Source organism: Moschus berezovskii, chromosome 16 (assembly GCF_049115385.1).
Source record: "Moschus berezovskii isolate FMDL1 chromosome 16, NW_MosBer_1.0, whole genome shotgun sequence".
NCBI classification, from domain to species: Eukaryota; Metazoa; Chordata; class Mammalia; order Artiodactyla; family Moschidae; genus Moschus; species Moschus berezovskii.
Genome location: NC_142475.1, coordinates 83,183,757 through 83,204,301, shown reverse-complemented (window position 1 = coordinate 83,204,301; position 20,545 = coordinate 83,183,757). Strand labels below are relative to the sequence as shown.

General features: G+C 54.6%; 1 protein-coding gene across 2 annotated transcripts; it reads right to left on the bottom strand.

The window, feature by feature from the left end:
* Positions 1-1,132: 1,132 nt before the first annotated feature.
* HSF1 (heat shock transcription factor 1) lies at positions 1,133-20,489 on the bottom strand. 2 transcript variants are annotated; one of them, XM_088844526.1, is made up of 14 exons: positions 20,186-20,489; positions 5,928-6,036; positions 5,521-5,657; positions 5,190-5,314; positions 4,042-4,117; positions 3,914-3,975; positions 3,731-3,827; positions 3,521-3,657; positions 3,170-3,439; positions 2,731-2,814; positions 2,084-2,189; positions 1,860-1,925; positions 1,708-1,777; positions 1,133-1,640 (listed from the first exon to the last, which is right to left on the bottom strand). In XM_088844526.1, the coding sequence occupies exons 1-14, from the start codon at positions 20,300-20,302 to the stop codon at positions 1,435-1,437; spliced, it is 1,662 nt and encodes a 553-aa protein (XP_088700652.1). In that variant the 5' UTR covers positions 20,303-20,489; the 3' UTR covers positions 1,133-1,434. The 2 variants fall into 2 exon arrangements, with proteins under 2 accessions (XP_088700652.1, XP_055288234.1); XM_055432259.2 differs by lacking the exon at positions 2,731-2,814 and having other exon boundaries at positions 20,186-20,488.
* Positions 20,490-20,545: the final 56 nt, after the last annotated feature.

The window sequence follows — 20,545 nt, the reverse complement described above, 5'->3', positions numbered from 1 at the left end:
GGGCCCCAGTGCCTGGAGGGGAACAGGGGCTGGGGTGACCCTCCCTGCCTCACAGGGCTCTGTGGTCAGATGTCTTGCCCTGCGAGGTGGAGCCTCCGTGCTCCCAGGCCCCTGTGCCTGAGGCCTGCACACAAGTGGATTCAACTTGGGCCAGGCCAGAGACCAAAGTGTGGAAGAGGGTCGAGAATCAGGCCAACTTGAGGGGCAGCAGACTCCAAGGCAAGGCTGCAGAGGTCTCAGAGGCTGCGTGCGCAGACCGGTGCTGGGATGCTCACCTTGGCTGGGCTCTGGGCTGCTTGGACAAGGCAGGTGGCCTGGCCCAGCCCTCACTGAGGGCCTCCCTTTCTGTCCCCAAGGGGCAGAGGTTGGCCTGACCCCGGGGTCTCCCTGTCTTTCAGGCAGTTGGATGTGGCCCTCGGGATACCTTGGTCCCAGAGCTTGCCACTCAAGAGCTTGGCAGTGAGACAGGGGCAACCCTGGGCTGTTCCCCACCCTCTAGTGGCTCTGCTGCCTGGGCTGGAAACCCTGAGGCTGTGCCAGGCAGGTGTGTCCTGACAGCCAGCTGTGGCCCAATAAGATGGATGCCCGGGGTGGTGCCTGGGCAGTGGACCCAGCTGCCCCTGCCCATGGTGTTTGTCTGGGCGAGAGAGGATGGTTGGCTAGGCACTGTTTGGTCTCCAGCAGGTGTAGGCAGCATCTCCCTGACCCCTGCCTCCTAGGAAATCACCACCCTGGGCCCTACTCATCAGCAAGGATGGTGAGCAGGGCTGAGTTGGGGATGCAAGGCACCGTGCAGGCTGCTGTGGCCTACCTCCGTCACATGCACCTTTGCGCCCCAGCTGCCTGACTCAGGAAGGGGGGCCTATGCTTCCTTCACTCCAGACCCACGGTGTTGACCCGGTGCACCCACCTGGTCCTCTAGTGTGGACCTGGCCACAGGGCTCCTGTGGGCCACGCTGATCCCGCCCTGGTCCCTTCATAAAGAACTCTTGAGCACATGTGGCCCAGGGGAGCCAGCAGGTCCCAGCGTGCTATGTCGTGTGCCTCTCTCCAGCCCCTTCAAGACCCTGCGCATCATGCTGCACCCCGCCCCACACACACTCCAGCAGGAGGAACAGACAGGGAGACCACACACAGAGCCCATTGTTTATAAATCTCTGCCTGGCTCATTGGTCTGTTCGTCCACGTATATATCTGTATATCTCTATGCAAGGGGAAAGGGGGACTCTCGTGTAAAAATCCAAAATACAATTCTATGAACACCTGTGTCCTGGTCAGTCTGAGTGTGGCCATGAAGCCCAAGTGAGTCGTGGCTCACAGGGCTAGGCCCTTGGTGCTGGCTGGGGGCCACGTCCCGCCCCCCTCGCCAGCCAGCCAGGGGACCAGGCTCCCCGACACCAGCCCTGCCCAAGGCCAGCTCTCCTCCTGGGGCTTCTAGGAGACAGTGGGGTCCTTGGCTTTGGGGGGCTCTGAGCCCGTCAGCAGGGAGATGGTGGGGTCATCCGAGTAGTCGTCTCCCTCGGAGAAGTAGGAGCCCTCCCCCAGCTCGAAGAACACCGGCAGGTCACTGCTCCCCACGTCCACGGAGCCTGGGTCCAGCAGCAGCAGGGGCTGGGCGGTGTAGTGCACCAGCTGCTTCCCTAGGGGTGGAACTGGGTCAGGGTGCCGGTGGGGCCGGGGGCTGGGGGGGCGGGGGGCTCGGCTCACCTGAGTCTGGGCTGCTTTTCTCTGCCTCCAGAGGTCTGGGGGTCTCCTGGGGGGAGAGGAGCTCCTGGATCTGCCGGGGCAGCAGGAGGGAGCAAGGTGAGGGCTCCCGCGCGGCCGCGCCCCCCCCCACCCCGCCCACCCCGCCTACGCACGCTGGCCAGGCTGCTGTCCAGGTCGGGCAGGCTCATGTCCGGAACTGTCACCGAGGGGCTGAACAGCTGCAGGAAAAGGGGGGCGGTCAGACTGCCCGGGAGCGGGGCGGGCAGGGAAGGGGGGCGGTCAGACTGCCCGGGAGCAGGGTGGGCAGGGAAGCGGGGCAGTCAGACTGCCCGGGAGCGAGGCGGGCTGGGCGCGGGGTGGGCGGGCCAGGACTCACGTCTAGCAGGGTGCTGGTATCCACGCTGAAGCCGTGGCTCGTCAGCATTGTCTGCAGGTTGTCCAGGTTGGAGTCCATGGCATCCAGGTGGTCACTGAGCTCGGTCCTGGCCAGAGGGAGGGGAGCGGGTGACGTGGCGTCCAGACACCCCCAGGTGCAGTCCTGCTGGCCCTCACGCCCAGTGGCCAGCCCACCCTGCGCAGGCTCACGGGAGGCCCTGGAGCCTGGTGGGGCTGGGACGCTTGGCCACCAGGGTGGTGGCTTAGGCTCCCACATCACCATGAGGCCCCGTGAGGCCTCTGGCAACATGTCAGGCTGGGCTGGCCAAGATGGCAGGGGGCTGAGTTCAGTGATTAGAAGGGCCAGGGCCCCAGATTTTCAGGTTCAGCAACGCCTGCCCTTCACACTGGAAGACAGCAGGAGGGTGGAGCTGTGCTTGGCCGGGCTGGGTCAGCCTCCTCTGGCACGCTCCAGAAGACTGGGCCTGCCCCTGTGAGGAGGCCAGTCAGCAACTCGGGGCGCTGCCTCGGACCCCAGAGTTGGGGGGGGAGCCTGTTCAGCAGGCCGGGCAGGGGTCTGCTCCGAGGCTGGGAAGGGGCCCGAGCTCTGGCGGAGCCCTCCTCCCTCCCCAGTGGGACAGTGCTAACCCTGGCTGGACTTGGCCATGCAGAAAGGAGGAGGGGCAGGGGAAGAGGTGGGCGACCCCAGACATCTTTGGAGTGCGAGCCAAACTGCAAGATAGAAAGACAAGAGCCCCCCACTGCTGGTGGGGGCTAGGTGGACTCCAAGCCCACACCCTGCTCGCCCACCTCTGGGGCAGCAGGACAGACAGATCAGGTGGCCTGGGGAGGGTGGCTCAGAGGGCAGGTGCACCCACCACGCACCTGGCTCCCGCGGTGCAGGCTCTGCAGGACCCCCCGGCTGGCATGTCTCCCTCCCCAGCTCCGTGCTCTGGGCCAGGTCCGCCAGCTCCCCCCGGCAAGTCCCATGCTAAGGGCCTGAGGACCATGCGTGTCCAGCCCTGCACTGCCCTCATTGGAGGCCCCTGCGCTTCCAGAGACTGCAGGGCGCATGGAAGGCACTCACTTGTCCAGGCAGGCGACGCTGAGGCACTTCTCGGGAGCCGAGGCGGGCAGGGGCGACGGTGGGCGGCCCCCGGTGTCCGCGAGGGGTGTGGTGGAGGCGGCGGGCGTGGGCTCACTCTCCCGGAGGATGGAGTCAATGAGGGTGGTCGGGGACAGGGGCGTCTCCACCATGGAGGACGGTCGACTGGGGCTGGCATCCTCTGCCCGGGGGCTCTGTGGCGGGCTTGGGGGCTCCTCCTTGACACGAACCAGGGGGCTGCTGGACAGGGGCCTGTCCGTGGGGCACAGGCATCAGTGGGTGCCTCTGCCGGCCCCACCCGCTCCTGCCTGTGGGGAAGGCGCTGGGCCGCACCTCTCGTCTACGCTCCTGCCCGCAGAGGTCACAGGGCTGCTGGGAGCCAGTTCGGTGATGTCGGAGATGATGGGTCCGGAGCTGGCGACAGCGTCTGGGGAGTAGAGGCTGGAGCCGCTGTAGGCTGGGGAGGGGGCCTGCCACCGAAGGGAGGTGAGCACGGGTGGTGCGAGCTGCACCCCGCCCCCGCCCCAGGCGCCCGCATCTCACCGGGTAGGGGCCTGGGCCGTGGATGTGCTCCAGCGAGTACTGCCGGCCGTACTTGGGCATGGGGTGTGCAGGGCCGCCGTCATTCAGCATCAGGGGGCTGTGGGGAGGGGCGGGTGAGCAGCGGCCCGGCCTTGCGGCCCCCGGGTCACAGCCCATGGGAGACAGGCGAGCCCCGTGCCTCACATCTTTCTCTTCACCCCTAGGATCCGGTTTGACTGCACCAGCGAGATGAGGAACTGGATGAGCTGTAGGGGGAGAGGTGGTCAGCCCGGTGCGGACAGCGCCCCCCTCCCCGCCGGCCCGGCGCGCACCTTGTTGACGACTTTCTGTTGCTGGGCGTGCTTCTGCCGTAGGCTGGCCACCTCTCGCCACAGCGCCTCATTCTCGCTGCAGCAGACCGGGTGTGGTCAGCGGGCGGCGGGAGCCCCTGGACATCCTGCTCCACCGCGCGCCCACCCGCTGGCCCATCCCTGCCTGCTGCCAAGCACGGGTCAGGGGCCAGGCCGAGACCCCAGGGCCCTCTTGGTCACGGTCAAGGTGGCAGAGCCTCCAGGCTCTCTGCCTGGACCGAGGATAGAGTTCCAGGGGACAGAGGCAGTGAAGCTCTCAGGCCACAGGGCTGAGTGGGGGTTCTCCTGTGCCTTTAGGGGGTCAGAAGTGGCCTTAAAGAGTGAGAAGGGCCACCGCAGCAGCCCACGCCGTGCTCAGCACCAGTATGTCTTCCTGACAGGCGACAGAGCCTCCTATGCTCACTCTAGGAGGCGTCCCTGCCCTGGAGGCCGAGGTCACCTGGCTGCACCTGCTGGGCTCTGACTGAGCAGTTCAGCAGGGCCAGGAGACTCCTCCACAGTCTGGGGGCGTGACGGCCCCGAGTACATAGGAGGAGATCTAAACTGGCTGCTATGGGGGTCCTGGCTGGGGGCGCCTAAAACCAGTTATGTACTGACCAGACGTGCCCCAGGGAGAGGGGGTCCAGAAAGAACACGCAGTGCCTCCTGCGCCAGGCCCAATGAGAGGTGACACATGCTGACTGGTGCCAGGCGCATGTGCGGGCAGCGTGAAGGGCCCAAGGGCACAGCTGGCGCTTGGGCCCACCTCTGCGGGCTACCACGGGACCACACCTGACCCCACCTCCCAGGAAACGAGTCCAGCCTGGCAACGCCAGGAGGCCGTGCAAGTCCAGACGTGACCCTGGCCCGAGAGTGGAAGGCCGGAGCCCATGGGACCAGGGCTGGGGAGTGGCCTTGCCAGCACCGCCTCCCTCGTCACTGCGCAGGAGGCCTCTCATGCCGGGCACCCCTCCATCGCTCCACAGGAAGTTCTTTCTGGAACCCTTTTCCTGGGGCAGGTCTGGTCACGACAGAACCAGCTTTAGGCTCCCCCCCAGGCCAGACCCCCCACGGTAAACCCACCATCCCAGAGAAGGTGTGCCCTGCTCCCATGGCATCCCAGAACCTACTGCTTCATGGCCAGCAGCTTGGAGTCCATGCTCTCCTGCTTCCCCTTCATCAGCTGCACGTCGGTCAGCAGCTTGGTGACACTGTCCTGACGAATCTTTATGTCCTCGCTCCGCAGGGTGGACACCTGGGTCCCCAGGGGAGCAGTCACTGAGATGGCCTGGGGGCGGGGCAGGATACAGCAGAAAGGGCCAAGGGGCTGCTGGGGTGGTCGACGGGGGACCTGCAGCCGGCAGGAAGTAGGCTCGGCACAGCCAGGCCAGCGAGTGGACACTGCTCTTGCCGGCGGCCTGGGCAGAGATCTGAGACCATGGGGGGAAAACGGCTACTCACGCTGGTCACTTTCCTCTTGATGTTCTCAAGGAGCTGCTCCTGGCCTCGCAGGAAGCATGGGTGCTGGAACTCAGTGTCGTCCCTCTCTGGCTTGACCAGGCCACCCTGCTCAATGTGGACCACCTTCCGGAAGCCATCTGTGCACAATGGGGTTGGAGCAGTGCTGCCTCAGGGCTGGGGTCTCCGCCCTCACTCCAGTGAGGCCCCTGCCCCGGGGAGGCTGGAGGGAGGCCCCGGTGGGTGGGGCCTGGCTCAGGGAATGCCCAGCACTGCCCTCCCAGAAGCCCTGCCTGCGGTCGCTGGGTGGTCTTAGTCTCAGGGAGACTCCCTGAGATGCTCCTCTCCCTTCAGCTGCATGGGCTCCAGGCCACACGGGGCTGTATGCAGGGCCAAGGCAGTACACTCACACATGTTGAGCTGCCGCACGAAGCTAGCCATGTTGCTGTGCTTGAAGTACTTGGGCAGCACCTCCTTGGCAAACTGGCCCTGGTCCAGCACGTGGAAGCTGTTCCCGCTCTGCCAGGAGACATGGGGGTCACCACAGCCACTTTGTGCAGGGCTGCACCTCCACCCTGGGCTGTGAGACAATTTTCACCTGGGACCCCACATCCCTGCCAGAGTCCCGCTGGGTCACACCTCAGCACTGTGGGCCCTTCCCTGAGGGGCCCCATGTCAGTGCTGCTGCTGCTGCTAAGTCACTTCGGTCGTGTCCGACTCTTTGTGACCCCATAGACGGAAGCCCACCAGGCTCCCCCGTCCCTGGGATTCTCCAGGCAAGAACACTGGAGTGGGTTGCCATTTCCTTCTCCAATGTGTTAAAGTGAAAAGTGAAAGTGAAGTCGCTCAGTCGTGTCCGACTCTTAGCGACCCCACGGACTGCAGCCTACCAGGCTCAACCATCCATGGGATTTTCTAGGCAAGAGTACATGTCAGCGCTAATCCGCAGTTTTCCCCTACGAACAGCTAAGACCTCAAATGGAGGCAGCCAAGGAGACGGGACCTAACTTCAGGTCCTTGGGAGGAACACAACACAATTGTGCTCAGAACTGAAGCTTTGTGGTTGTTCTGGGAACAGAGATGAGAACAAGATGAAAAAAACCACTACACTGCTCTTCCATGTCTGTCCAGACCTCGGTCCAGAGCTCCTAGGAGGGCCGAGGCTGGGTGGGCTGCCCACAGGCCCCGCTGGGGTGCGGGATGGGGTTGGGGGGAGCAGGAAGGGCCCCGTGGTGTCAACATGGACGCACACATGAAAAGACACAATGGAAGTGTGTGAGCTGAGGGGAAGAGTGGAAAAGGGACCTCCTACAGCTTTTCTCCTCCACAGACACAATAAGAACACCAGCCAAAAATGTTAGAGTCAACTTCTTCAGAACTCTGAAAATGACCCACGAGGAGAATTTATTCAAGAAATGGTTGAATCGCAGTTAAGATCCAGGAACTGTGGCATTCTACCGTGCCATGTCTCCACCTCCTCTCCTGCAGCTGAGAAGTCAGCAGCTCACAGCACATTGAACACATGTTCTAGCAGCCATGGGGCCGGGGCTCAGTCACGGCCTGCAGTATCTCCCTTTATGCTAAAGCCCTCAGCAGAAAAAGCCTTTTCCCTAGAGATGTTTGCTGAAAGCATCGAGAGGCAATTTTAAAATCATGACAGAAAAAAAAAAAAAAAAACAGCTCATCACACTGAACACAGTGGACCACAGATGGAGAAAACTGGCCAGCTAGGAAACGTAAAAGAGCTAAGGAACGCGATATCAAGAAGAGCTTTGAAAAGCTCCAGGATATTCCTGGAATCCAGAAGTTACAGGTGCATGTACAGATGTGTGTGTGTGCAGGAGAGGTCCAGGAAGGCTCTGTGTAATCAGGAAGCTGAGGAGAAAATCAGGGTGCCAACGACATGGCTGGGAGCTGAAGGCACACCAAGCACACACACAGTTTGCCGGAGAGACTGGGAGATTTATTGGTTCCAGGCATTAAGGAACACTCCTGTTCCCCTCACTGCCTAACCACTGAGCTCACTGGGTAGGCACCTCAGTGATCACACACAGCAAAGAACACATACTGCCTAGAATTAATTCAGAAAAGCCACTAAACAAACAAACAGCAACAACAGGAAATTGCAACAAATCCTGGTGGGCAGGGAAAATATGATATTGAGTTTAACAGATGCCATATTATATTAATGGAAAAACTTTCAACAAAACATTCTGAGACACACAAAGAGACAAAGTATAACCCACACACAGGGAAATAAGCAGCCAGAAGAGATCGTCCCCAAGGAGGCTCAGATACTGGAATTATTAGATGAAGACTTCAAATTCAAGTATTTAAAATATGTTCAAAAACAAAATAAAATGGCATCTAAAGAAATAAAGAAAAGCATAAGAATGATACCTCTTAAAAGAAAGTATAAGAATAAAGACAGAAGTCACAAATATGAAAAGTTCTGGAGTTTAAAAGTGTAACAAATCGGATTTAAAATTCCCTGAGGGGCTCAAGAGCAGAACTGAGCAGGAATAAGGTAGAACCAGCAAACATGAAGGGGTGTCGTCAACTGAGGTCTCCTGACTGAGGAACAGAAAGAGAAGTCAGTGAAGAGCACGGTGCATGGGCGCCCGCAGAGACCAGCGCGCGGAGGAGAGGGGCGGAGAGGACAGCTACGGAGACAATGACCCCAAACTCCCCAAAGCTGATGGAAATATCTGAGAAGCCAAACAAATTCCACAAAGGAGAAACTCAGAGATTCACATCTAGATATCCATAATCAAAAGACAAAGGAAAACTCTTTAGAGCAGTTAGAGCCAACTAACTCATCACACATAAGGAATCCCTAGTAACAGCTCCTGAATAGTCACTGGAAGGACTGATGCTGAAGCTGAAGTTCCAATACTGTGGCCACCTGATGCAAAGAACTGACTCATTAGAAAAGGCCCTGATGCTGGGTAAGATTGAGGGCAGGAAGAGAAGGGGACGACAGAGGATGAGATGGCTGGATGGCATCACCGACTTGATGGACATGAGTTTAGCAAAGCTCTGGGAGTTGGTGATGGACAGGGAGGCCTGGTGTGTGCACTCCATGGAGTCACAAAGAGTCGGACACAACTGAGTGAATGAACTGAACTGAATAGCAGCTCATTTGTCATGAGAAACCATGCAGGCCAGAAGCCAGTGGGATGACATGCCAAAAGTGCTGAAAGAAAAAACGCTTTTTCTTTTGGCTAAGAATTCTATATCCAGCAAAACTATCCTCTGAAGATGCCTGGGAACCACTCTCAGGATAAACAAAGCTTAAGTCACCTAAAGTCTCCGGAAATTGTCCTGAAGGCATATAACAAATGAAGATACACTTATTCAAGAAAATCTAAAACTCAACAGAAACAGTGAACTATGGCATTTTCGGCCACAACCTGCTTCCTCCTCCTCCTCAGAGTTCACCTGGATTGATGGCACACTCTGGCCTAGAAGGTGGGGATTTCTCATCCCTCAGTTTACAATCAGCACTTTCTGTATCCTCCTCACAGGGTGAGGGGGCAGGCCATCAGAATCTCTCATCTTGCCCAACTCAAAGGTTGAGGGTCCCCATCTCCATTCTGCCCCCTCTTACAGAATGGAGTCTATCCAGGCATGGCAGGCTCAGAATACTGGGGCTTCAATCACCCTCACCCCAGGTAGCCTTAATTTCTTTTTCTTGTCTTAAGGTACTGGGTAGGACTTCCAATACAAAATCAGCTAGCTCTGGTGAAAACAGATTTTATGCCTTGTTCTGATCTTATAGGGAAAGCATTCAGGAGCTTATCAATAAATGATGTTAGGTGTACAGTTTTTGTTTTTGTATCAGGCTGAAGAAGGTCCCTGCAATTCCTAGTTTCCTGAGTGAATTTTTTTTCTTTAATATCACAAACATCAAATTTTCTCAAATGCTTTTTCTGAAACAAATAATATGATTCTGTGGTTTTTCTTTAGATTGTTAATATGCTGGGTTATATTGACTTAAAAATCCTGAATCATCCATACATTCCTGAGATAAATCCCATTTGTTGTGACATTAGTCTTTCTGTGTACTGCCAAATTTGATTTGCTAAAGTTTTATTCTTGCCATGAGAACCCTATGAACAGTATGAAAAGGCAAAAAGATATGACACTGAAAGATGAACTCCCCACGTAAGAAGGTGCCCAATATGCTACTGGAGAACAGTGGAGAAATAACTTCAGAGAATGAAGAGATGGAGCCAAAGCAAAAACAATGTCCAGTTGTGGACATGACTGGTGATGGAAGTAAAGTCCGATGTTGTAAAGAACAATATTGCATAGAAACCTGGAATGTTAGGGCCATGAATCAAAGCAAATTGTAAGTGGTCAAACAGGAGATGGGAAGAGTGAACACTGACGTTTTATGAATCATGAACTAAAATGGACTGGAATGGGAAAATTCAATTCAGATGACCATTGTATCTACTCCTGTGGCCAAGAATCACTTAGAAGAAATGGAGCAGCCCTCATAGCCAAAAAGAGTCTGAAATGCAGTACTTGGGTGCAATCTCAAAAAATGACAAAATGATGTCTGTTCATTTCCAAGGCAAACTATTCAATATCACAGTAATCCAAGTCTATGCCCCAGCCACTAATGCTGAACAAGCTGAAGTAGAACAGTTTTATGATAACCTACAAGAGCTTTTACAAGATGTCCTTTTCATCACAGGGGATTGGAATGCAAAAGTAGGAAGTCAAGAGATACCTGGAGTAACAGGCAAATTGGGCCCTGGCAAAATGAAGCAGGGCAAAGGCTAAGACAGTTTTGCCAAAAGAACGCACTGGTCATAGCAAACACCCTCTTCCAACAACACAAGAGACGACTCTACACATGGACATCACCAGATGGTCAATATCGAAATCAGGTTGATTATATTCTTTACAGTCAGCAAAAACAAGACCGGGAGCTGACTGTGGCTCAGATCATGAACTGCTTATTGCAAAACTCAGACTTAAATTGAAAAAAGTAGGAAAAACCACTAGACCTTTCAGATATGACTGAAATCAAATCCCTTAAGACTATACAATGGAAGGGACAAATAACTTCAAGAGATTAGATCTGACAGAGTGCCTGAGGAACTGTGGACAGTTTTGTGATATTGTACAGAGGCAGTGATCAAGACCATCCCCAAGAAAAAGAAATGCAAAAAGGCAAGATGGTTGTCTGAGGAGGCCTTACAAATAGCTGAGAAAAGAAAAGTAAAAGCCAAAGGAGAAAAGGAAAGATACAATCATCTGAATGCAGAGTTCCAAAGAATAGCAAGGAGAGATAAGAAAGCCTTCCTTAGTGATCAATGCAAAGAAATAGAGGAAAACAACAGAATAGGAAAAACAAGAGATCTCTTCAAGAAAATTAGAGATTTCAAGGGAACATTTCATGCAAAGATGGGCTCTATAAAGGACAGAAATGGTATGGACCTAACGGAAGCAAAAGATATTAAGAAGAGGTGGCAAGAATTCACACAAGAACTATACAAAAAGGATAATCACGATGGTATGATCACTCACCTAGAGCCAGACATCCTGGAATGTGAAGTCAAGTGGGTGTTAGGAAGCAACACTATGAACAAAGCTAGTGGGGGTGATGGAATTCCAGTTATTTCAAATTCTAAAAGATGATGCTATGAAAGTGCTGCACTCAATATGCCAGCAAATTTGGAAAACTCAGTAGTGGCCACAGGATTGGAAAAGTCCAGCCTTTCATTTCAATCCTAAAGAAAGACAATGCCAAAGAATGTTTAAACTACCACACAATTGCACTCATCTCACATGCTAGCAAAGTAATGCTCAAAAGTCTTCAAGCTAAGTTCAACAGTATGTGAACTGAGCACTTCCAGATGCGCAAGCTGGATTTAGAAAAGGCAGGGGAACCAGAGATCAAATTGTCAACATCTGCTGGATCGTAGAAAAAGCAAGAGAATTCCAGAAAAACATCCATTTCTGCTTCACTGACTAGGCTAAGCTTTTGACTGTGTGGATCCAAACAAACTGGAAAATTCTTAAAGAGATGGGACTACCAGACCACCTGACCTGCCTCCTGAGAAATCTGTATGCAGGTCAAGAAGCAACAGCTGGAACCGGATATGGAACAGACTGGTTCCAAATTGGGAAAGAAGTATGTCAAGGCTGTATACTGTCACTCTGCTTAATTTAACTTCTATGCAGAGTACATCATCCAAAATGCCAGGCTGGATGAAGCACAACCTGGAATCAAGATTGCTGGGAGAAATATCAATAACCTCAGATATGCACATGACACTACCATATGGCAGAAAGAGAAGAGGAACTAAAGAACCTCTTGATGAAAGTGAAAGAGGAGAGTTAAAATTTAAGCTGGCTTAAAATTCAACGTTCAAAAAACGAAGATCATGGCATCCGGTCCCATCAGTTCAGTTCAGTTGCTCAGTCGTGTCCGACTCTTCGTGACCCTATGAATCACAGCACGCCAGGCCCCCCTGTCCATCACCAACTCCCGGAGTTCACTCAAACTCATGTCCATTGAGTCGGGGATGCCATCCAGCCATCTCATTCTCTGTCGTCCCCTTCTCCTCCCGCCCCCAATCCCTCCCAGCATTAGACTCTTTTCCAGTGAGTCAACTCATCGCATGAGGTGGCCAAAGTATTGGAGTTTCAGCTTTAGCATCAGTGCTTCCAATGAACACCCAGGACTCATCTCCTTTAGAATGGACTGGTTGGATCTCCTTGCAGTACAAGGGACTCTCAAGAGTCTTCTCCAACACCACAGTTCAAAAGCATCAATTCTTCGGCAATCAGCTTTCTTCACAGTCCAACTCTCACATGAAGTGATGGGACCAGATGCCATGATCTTTGTTTTCTGAATGTTGAGCTTCAGTTCACGGCAAATAGATGGAGAAACAATGTTAACAGTGGCAGATTTTATTTTCTTGGGCTCCAAAATCACTGCAGATGGTGACTGCAGCCATGAAATTAAAAGATGCTTGCTCCTTGGAAGAAAAGTTATGACCAACCGAGACAGCATCTTAAAAAGCAGAGACATTACTTTGCCATCAAAGATCTGTCTAGTCAAAACTATGGTTTTTTCAGTAGTCACGTTCACATACGGATGTGTGTTGGAACATAAAGAAAGCTGAGCATGGAAGAATTGATGCTTTTGAGCTGTGGTATTGGAGAAGACTCTTGAGAGTCCCTTGGACTGCAAGATCCAATCAGTCAATCCTAAAGGAAACCAGTCCTGAATATTCGTTGAAAGGACTGATGTTGAAGCTGAAACTCCAATACTTTGGCCACCTGATGCGAGGAACTGACTCGTTGGAGAAGACCCTGATTTCGGGAAAGACTGAAGGCAAGAGGAGAAGGGGACGACAGAGGATGAGATAGTTGGATGGCATCACCGACTTGATGGACAGGAGTTTGAGTAAGCTCCAGGAGTTGGTGATGGACAGGGAAGCCTGGTGTGCTGCAGTTCATGGGATCACAAAGAGTCGGACACGACTGAGCGACTGAAATGAACTGAACTGAGTGACTGAACTGAAAGTTTTATAAACATTATGAAGGATACTGGTCTGTAATTTTCTTGGGACAGTTTCGTTCTAGTCATTTTGATCTGAAGATTTTTTAGAAAGGTTCATAATTTTAGGAATTCTATTTCTTTAATAGACTCAAGACTACTAATAGCTATCTGTCTCACCCTGGGTGAGTTGTGACAGTGTGCTTTTCAAGGAGTTATAAATTTTATTAAATTTACATGCATAGAGCTGTCTGTTGCACCTCCTTGTTACCCTCTTACTGCCTGTGGTGTCTGCTGCGATACACCCTCTGACGGTCATCATATTGGGAACTGACGTCTTTTCTTCTTTGTCATGCTACAAGTTACCAACCTTTTCAAAGATTCAGCTACTGAATTCATTTATCATGTTTCACTGTTTTCAGTTTCGTTGGTTTTTCTTCTCTGTATTATTCTCTTCCTTCTGCCTGCTTTGGTTTCACTCTGCTCTTTTAACTTTCATGTGGAAGCTTAGAAGCAGTTCTTATTTCCCTTTTGGCATGACTTTAGGTGGATCTTTCAGACAGGAAGCATTTGGTGGACGGATGGAGAATGTTGACACAGCAGACGGAGATCCTCAGATGGAAGATGAGGAAGAGAGCAAGGCTCCTATGGAGGCTGCCCTCTCACAAGCCATGATGGCAGAGGCAGGTGCCACTGAGCCTCAGCTGTTTTAGGCAGTTAGTTTGGAGGTGCCTGGTTATGCAGCTGTAGATAATATAAGCAGTACATATTCTGCAGTGTTTGGAGCACTGCATTTCCATCGTCAACAGCTCGTTACTAGTATGTGGAATCAGAATTAATTTTCATATTCTGGCATTGAAGTCTGTGACCTCACTAAATTCACTTATTAGTTTTAATAACGTTTTTGTAGATTCTTTGGGATTTTCTAAGTAAATAATGATGCTTTCTATGAATATAGTTTTAATTCTTACTTTCCAATCTTGATGTCTTTTATGTATTTGCCATATTGCCTGACCAGGGCACCCAATACAGCATTATGCTGCTTCTGCCTCCACTGAGAAAACCGTCAGTGTGGCAAGCTGCAGCAGGTCTTCAGTGTCGACCAGATCCCCGCTTACAAGGCCCCTTCCAGCCCCGGCCTCACGCCGGCTCTGCCAGGAAGTCAGTCTCACTCTTGGCCTGTTCTTCCACATGCAATTTCCTTTCTTTTCCACGCTGCTCTTAAGATTTTCTCTCCAACACTTATTTTCAACAATTTGATAATGACATGCATTGGTGTATTTTGTGTTTTTATCTTCTTTGGGAGTCAATGCAGTTCTTGGATCTGTGGGTTTACAGTTTTAAAAAAAAATTCGGGAAAATGTCTAGCTTTTTCTAAAAATTAAAGAAATAAACCAGTTATTTCGAAACTTTTTCTCTATCCCTTACTCTGGAACTTAAACTGTGAGTCAGCCCATGTGGTGTTAGCCCTGAAGGCTCTGCTCACTTTTTTCGCAGTCTTTCTTCCTCTCTGTGATCACTGTGGACAGTTTCTTTTGCTAGTGTACTGTTCAGTGATCTTTTCTTCTGTAGTTTCTAATCTGCTGTTTAATCCCCTTCAACGACTTAATAAAAACAAGCTTTTTATGTTAGAATGTTAGATTTACCAAAAAGCTAAGACAGTCAAGTTCCTATATGTCCCACACCCGCTCTCCCTGTTAGTAACAGCCTGCACTAGTGCATCTGCCCAAGTGTCAGAGCGGTATGCTTCATCCTTAAACCAAGGCCTTCATTTTTCTCAGATTTCCTTAGTTTTTACCGAACATCCTACTGTTCCAGGACATCATCCAAGACAGCACATGACATTCATGTCTGCCTATGTCATGCTTGACTATCACTCTCTCAGACTGCCCTGGTTTCTGATGACCTTGATGGTTTTGAGGACTGGGCTCGTATTGTGTAGAATGTTGCTCAATTTGGATCTGTCTGATGTTTTTCTCTCATGATGAGCTGAGATTACATAAGTTTCTGGAGAGGAAGACCACAGAGGTGGTGTGCCTGGCCCATCACAGCACATCAGGGCACACCCGTCAACGTGACTCATCACTGCTGGCAGAGGCCTGCCTCTCCGGTGCCTCCATTGTGCAGCCCTCCACCCCATGGGACTTCTCGGCAGGAAGGCACTGTGTGCAGCTCCCAGTGAAGGCTGGGGTTACGGGTCACCTCTTTGAAGGGGGAGTGAACACACAGGTAACCGGCGGCAATTCTTCTGCAGCGGACACTTGTTCCAGAGACATTCTGCTCATCCACCTTCCTTCTCATATCTTCTACTTCTCGGTCTTAAGGTTTTCGCTCTACATTCTTGAACATACAGAGCATTTTAGTAACTGTTTTAAGGTTCCTGCTAGTCAGTTCCATCACACCTGGGATTTTTACTGTAACTTCTTTGTTACAGGTGACAGGTTCTCCTGCCAAGTGGTCTATTAGTTTCAACTGGGTCCCAGACAGGAGGAATGTTACCACATTGTCTGAGTTCAGTCGTCCATGTTACCACATTGTGTCTGAGTTCAGTTGTCCTCCTTTCAAGAGGGCTGCACCCTCAGTTCTGAAGGGAGGGGTCAGCCTAATCCTTTCAGGCTTGTCTTTAAGTTCCTTCACACCTCGTCGGGGCAGCTTTTTCTCTGGGGCCAGTCCAGCTGCACCCGCTGTTCTGAGGCGCCAGGCAGGCTCTCCGCTCAGAGCTGCGAGGACTGGGACGGCTCGGCCGGCCCCGGGTGGGCCTGGGGTGCCCAGCACACAGCTCTTAGTGGGTGTTCTTTCTCTGGAAGGTTCTTGGGCAGTTGCCCAGGTCTCACGCCACCTGGGGGTGAAGCAGCACTTAGCCGAGACCTGCAGGGCCTCTTGCATAGCTCCTCCTCGCTAGTACCAGGTTCTGCCAATTCTGGCTGCCTCAGCTTCACCAAAGGCCAGGCTCTCAGGGTTTGAACAATGCCTCTACAGAAAGCCTGGGCACCTGGAGCGAGGGCTCACCCACCCTTTCGTGTAACAGACCTGAACACTGTTGGAGGGTAAGTCCATACTGGGTGTGTCCTGCCAGCCCAACCTTAAGGGCTGTTAGAAGTCTGGGAGGTCTGCTGGTGAGTCCCCTCACAGGACCCAATGCCTCTTCCCTCTTGCCTCAGGAATTCAAGGCCCCTCCTTCTCTGCTGACCCCATGTCATTCCTGAAGGTGGTCTTGGCTTACCCTTGGACACAGAAGGGACTAGTGATGGCACATGTGGCAGGGGAAGGGAGACGCCGACGCTCAGCTGCTAGCTGGTGAGCAACGCCTCTGCCTCTGAAACGCAGGGCTCAGTGAATGTCCAGTCTTGCTGGAAATTTGGAGCCTGTGGCCCTATTTCCTACAGAACTGTGAACACCCTGAAACACATACAGAGTTCCGCACGTGCACACGTCTTTACAGAAGGAGGGTCTCTGTAGGTTCTCCAGGGCTCCACGCTGACAGGATCGGCCACCACGGCGACTCCACGGTGGCCCACCCGCACCTTGCCAGAGTCCGCCCAGAACAGAAGGCCCGTCCTAGCCCTCTGGCCAAAGAGACGGGTCCGCGTGGCGTGTTCTGGCATGCAGCGGGCACCGCAAGCGCTGAGAGCACCAGCGACATGTGGACGCGGCTGTGGAGCTCTCGGAGCCCTTCCCGGCCCGTCTTCCCCTCAGCCAAGAAGGAGGCCGCTCGCACCACCCGCACGTCCCTGTCCTGCTCGTGCTCAGGGTCGAGCTCTCTGGCTGCTGCCCCACACTCGGGTCTCCAGGCCCAGCTGAACGCAGGGGTCTCTGCTGACTCAGTCACCGCCGGGCCCAGGGGCAGGGGCTCTGGGACGGCTGCCAGAGCTCCTGGGTCAGGAAACCCTGCAGGCAGAGGTGCAGACGCGGGTCCCTAGCCTGTGACACCGATGGGGCTGACTGCTCCGCCCAGGGTGGGCCCCCGATCCCTCCTTCTCCTTCAACAAAGAACTCTGAGCACACACAGCCTGTGGAGCCAGGCAGGTTCATGTCCGCTGTGTCCACCTACCTCCAACCCCTTCCAAGACTCTGCCCCTCCTCCTCATCCCCCGCCCAACTCGGCAGGAGGGACAGACAGGGAGCCTGTCCTGTATAGATCTCTGCCTGGCTTGTCCGTTTCTGTCTGCCCATGTATATACCTGCATACTTCTATGGAAGGGGAAATAGAAACTCTCTTGTAAAAACTCAATACAATTCTATGAACACATGAGTACTGATCAGTCCAAGTATGGCTGGGGTCCAGCTAAGAAAGCAGGTGGGGTGGAACCAGAGCCTGGACCCCACCGGCGTGGGCCTCGTGCTTCCCTCTACCCAGTAGACGCGGCACGCAGCGAGGGCAGGCATTATTCACAACTGTACAGCAGCGCGAGTCCGTGGACTCCGGGTCTGGTTCAGCCATCCTCCTGCTTTTCATCTGTGTTTCCTAGTGTCTCTGGGATTCAGTTCCCATGTCTGTAAAAGGCCAGCAGTCACCTCTACGTGGGAGGAGGTGAACTGACACCCCGGGGCTGGGCCTCCTGCTATGTGGAGGGCCAGACAGGGCTGGCCGGGTCCTGGGTGGCAAGTTCAGGGGGCACCAGGAGGCTCCAAGGCCTCAGTGCCCCTTGCAGCTTGTGCTGCATGCTGGGTGCTCCTCCAGCCTTTCTCAGCCACTGCCAACCCCCGAGGGCAGGGCGGAGGGCCTGCTGGGGCCCACCTGGCTCCTGGCTGGGAGGAGGAGCAGCTCGCCTATTGTGGGAGCCCCGGGAACAATCCTTAGCCACCTCGGAGCGGCCAGGTGCGACTGGGGCCCTCCTCGAAGAGTCCCGTAGAGAGCTGGCAACCTGACTGCAGGCTGCTCTCCAGCCAGGGCCTCCAGAGCGACCCTCTGACTTCAGGCACTCACACTGGCCACCTGAGATGGGGCCTGGTTTGGCGACACCCAGCTCCTAGGCAAAGGAGGCCCTTGCTCTTAGGGCCTCACAGTGCCCACAGCCTAACAAGAAGAGCCTCCTTCAGCAATATACCCACCCTCCCACCACTCTTAACCCTGTCTTGAGGCCAGACAGGCCTGATTCACGGAACGTCCCATGGATGCACCTGCCATGCTCACCAGGTTCCTTCCCAAGGTTGTGGGGCCTTCGGTCCCGCAGGGCTGTCTGAGGGGCAGCCCTGGCCTATTCTGTGGTGGCTCCACACCGAGCATGGTAAACTGACCGGGGATCTGGGAGGGAAGGGGAAACCAACAGGACTCTTCAGGCAGGGCCTCAGACTGTGCGGAGGATGCACAGCGCTGCTGGGGCTGGAAAGCATCCCCACCCCGCCCCCTTTCCCTTGTCTCTGGGGCCAAACACAGTGTCCTCGGGGCAGAATGGGGAGAAAAGTTCCAGCCGGAGGGGAGGCACCAAGAGAACAGATGCCAGAACATTCCAAGGCCTCTGGAAGCCAACTCCGGGCTTCAAGACCGCAGAAGTCTCCCCCAGCAGACTTTCTGACAGAGGCCTGGGGCTTGTGTGGGCATCGCGGAGGCCTCAGGCAGAGGGCCATCTCCTTTCTCAGGGTCAGGCAGCTCCACAGCCCCTGCCCAGCCTGGCAAAGGGCTTCCTTCCACAGCTGGCCCAGTGCTCAAGTTTCTGTCCTGCCTGCAGCACCAGCCCCCTGCCCACCGCGTCCTGCACCAAGCACATCCTGGTTGGCCTAAGGACAGAAGGGAGGGGGGTCAAATGCATGGGCTCCAGCTGGCTGCTCCCACCTCCTTCAGTTTAAGTTCCAGCAGGGCTAGTGGGTGGTGCAGCCACTGTGTGCGAGGCTGTGGCAGGCTTGATCCGTCCTGCTTTCCAGCTCTAAGGCCTCTCTCAGAACACAGGAAGTGGGACCTGGAGAGCTGGCAGGGCTTTGGCTGCTGCCTCACAATCTTTAAGCAGAAACATCGAGCAGATCAAGAGGTGAGGCGATTATCCCAGTAGATTAAGCTCAGAATATCCCAAAGGATCTCCGATGCCCCTCCCCAACCTGGGTAAGTATTTCCTGGGAGTTTAGAAGAAAGGAAAAATAAAGACAGAAACCTGGGGTCATTTCCTTGGGTCAGCAAAGCTTAGAGCCTTGAACAAGGGTATGGTGGTAACAGAACAGGCTGTGGGGAAGGAAGCACAGCCTCATCTTGGGGAACGCTGCGCACAGTTACAGAAGCAGGCAAAATAGGGATGGAGCGTGGCATACAGGTGTGTCACTGGGACCAACACGAAGTGGTCCCTACAAGGATGCTGTATGATTCTGACTCTCTTTACCAGCTTTGAGGCAGAGCTTCAGCAAACAGCCCAGGAACCAGAGGACACGGCCTCCTGCTCTGGGCTCGCCTCAGCTCAGACTGCTCCTCCTTTCTAAGGACTTAACAGTGCGAAAAAGAAGTACTTAGGAGAGTCTGGGAGGGCCAACGTCTGGGCCCTCAGGAGAGCAAGTGTGTCCGGAGGCACCCAGAGGTTGGGCCGCCCATCTGCGGGCCCAGAGCTATGGCTCCGGCCTTCCCCGGACGCGACGTCACAGCCCGGACGCAGATTCTCAGCCGCAACTCCAGATAGTCTCTGCTCTACCTCTGCAAGCAAGGGGGCTGTCCGGCCTGCAGGGTCAGACCATGGAGACGAGCCTGCTGCCAGGCAACTGGAGGAAGGGACGTGGATAAAGAGGCCCCGAAAGGAACGAAAAACAAAGTGGCTCCGGGGAAACCCAGCTGTGGTATCCGGACTTGAGTTCGAGACCCCACCACTTTATGACGTTTTGCTTTGTTTTACGGTCCTTTTCCTTTTCCAGTAGAGCAACGCCCTCCAATACCTGCGCCAAATCCTCATTTCCTCGCAACAGCTGCCGACTCCACCACCCTGGTAACTCATCTGAGAAGCTGTGGGGTCACCTGGCCACCACGCTCGCTACGAAACTGGGCGCTGCCCTCAAGCCAGGCGCGCTTTCGCCGTCTCCTCACAGTTACTCGGCGAAGAGACCGAGGAGGAGAGGCCCTTCCTGCCCAGACCCGGGCAGCGCGCACCGAGGGGCGGCCTCGGACGCTCTTTCCCGAACCCCCTGCTGCCCGCTCCCACACGCCCCGGGCCGGCGCGCCCAGCCCCTCACCGGGCTCCAACAGATGAGCGCGTCCGTGTCCGGGTCGCTCACGAGGGTCCACAGCTTGGTCAGGAAGGCCGGGACGTTGCTGGGCCCCGCCGCGCCCGGGCCCACGGGCAGATCCATACCGGGCGAGGCGGGAGAGGAGGAGGTAGCTACCGCAAAGAGGGGCCGAGGGCCGGGCTAGCGCAGCCGCCGCGCCTGCTGCCTGGGCCGCGCTGCTGCCGCCCGCTGCGCACACACGGCCCCAGGGCCTGGCATGGCCGCCGCCATCTTGCGACGGGCGCGCTCCCGCCGGCGCCGCCCGCCCGCGTCCCCCCGGCGCGCGCGGGCGCGCCGGCTCAGCCCATTTGGGCCGGCCCCTCGCCC

Bases quoted from the DNA above. Each gene is read 5' to 3' on its own strand.
- HSF1 (XM_088844526.1), bottom strand. From the start codon at position 20,302: ATGGATCTGCCCGTGGGCCCGGGCGCGGCGGGGCCCAGCAACGTCCCG. The intron at 3,440-3,520 runs GTGCGGCCCAGC...CCCCACGGACAG, and splicing joins GGCAGGAGCGTAGACGAGAG to GCCCCTGTCCAGCAGCCCCC. The intron at 1,926-2,083 runs GTGAGTCCTGGC...CTTTTCCTGCAG, and splicing joins ATACCAGCACCCTGCTAGAC to CTGTTCAGCCCCTCGGTGAC.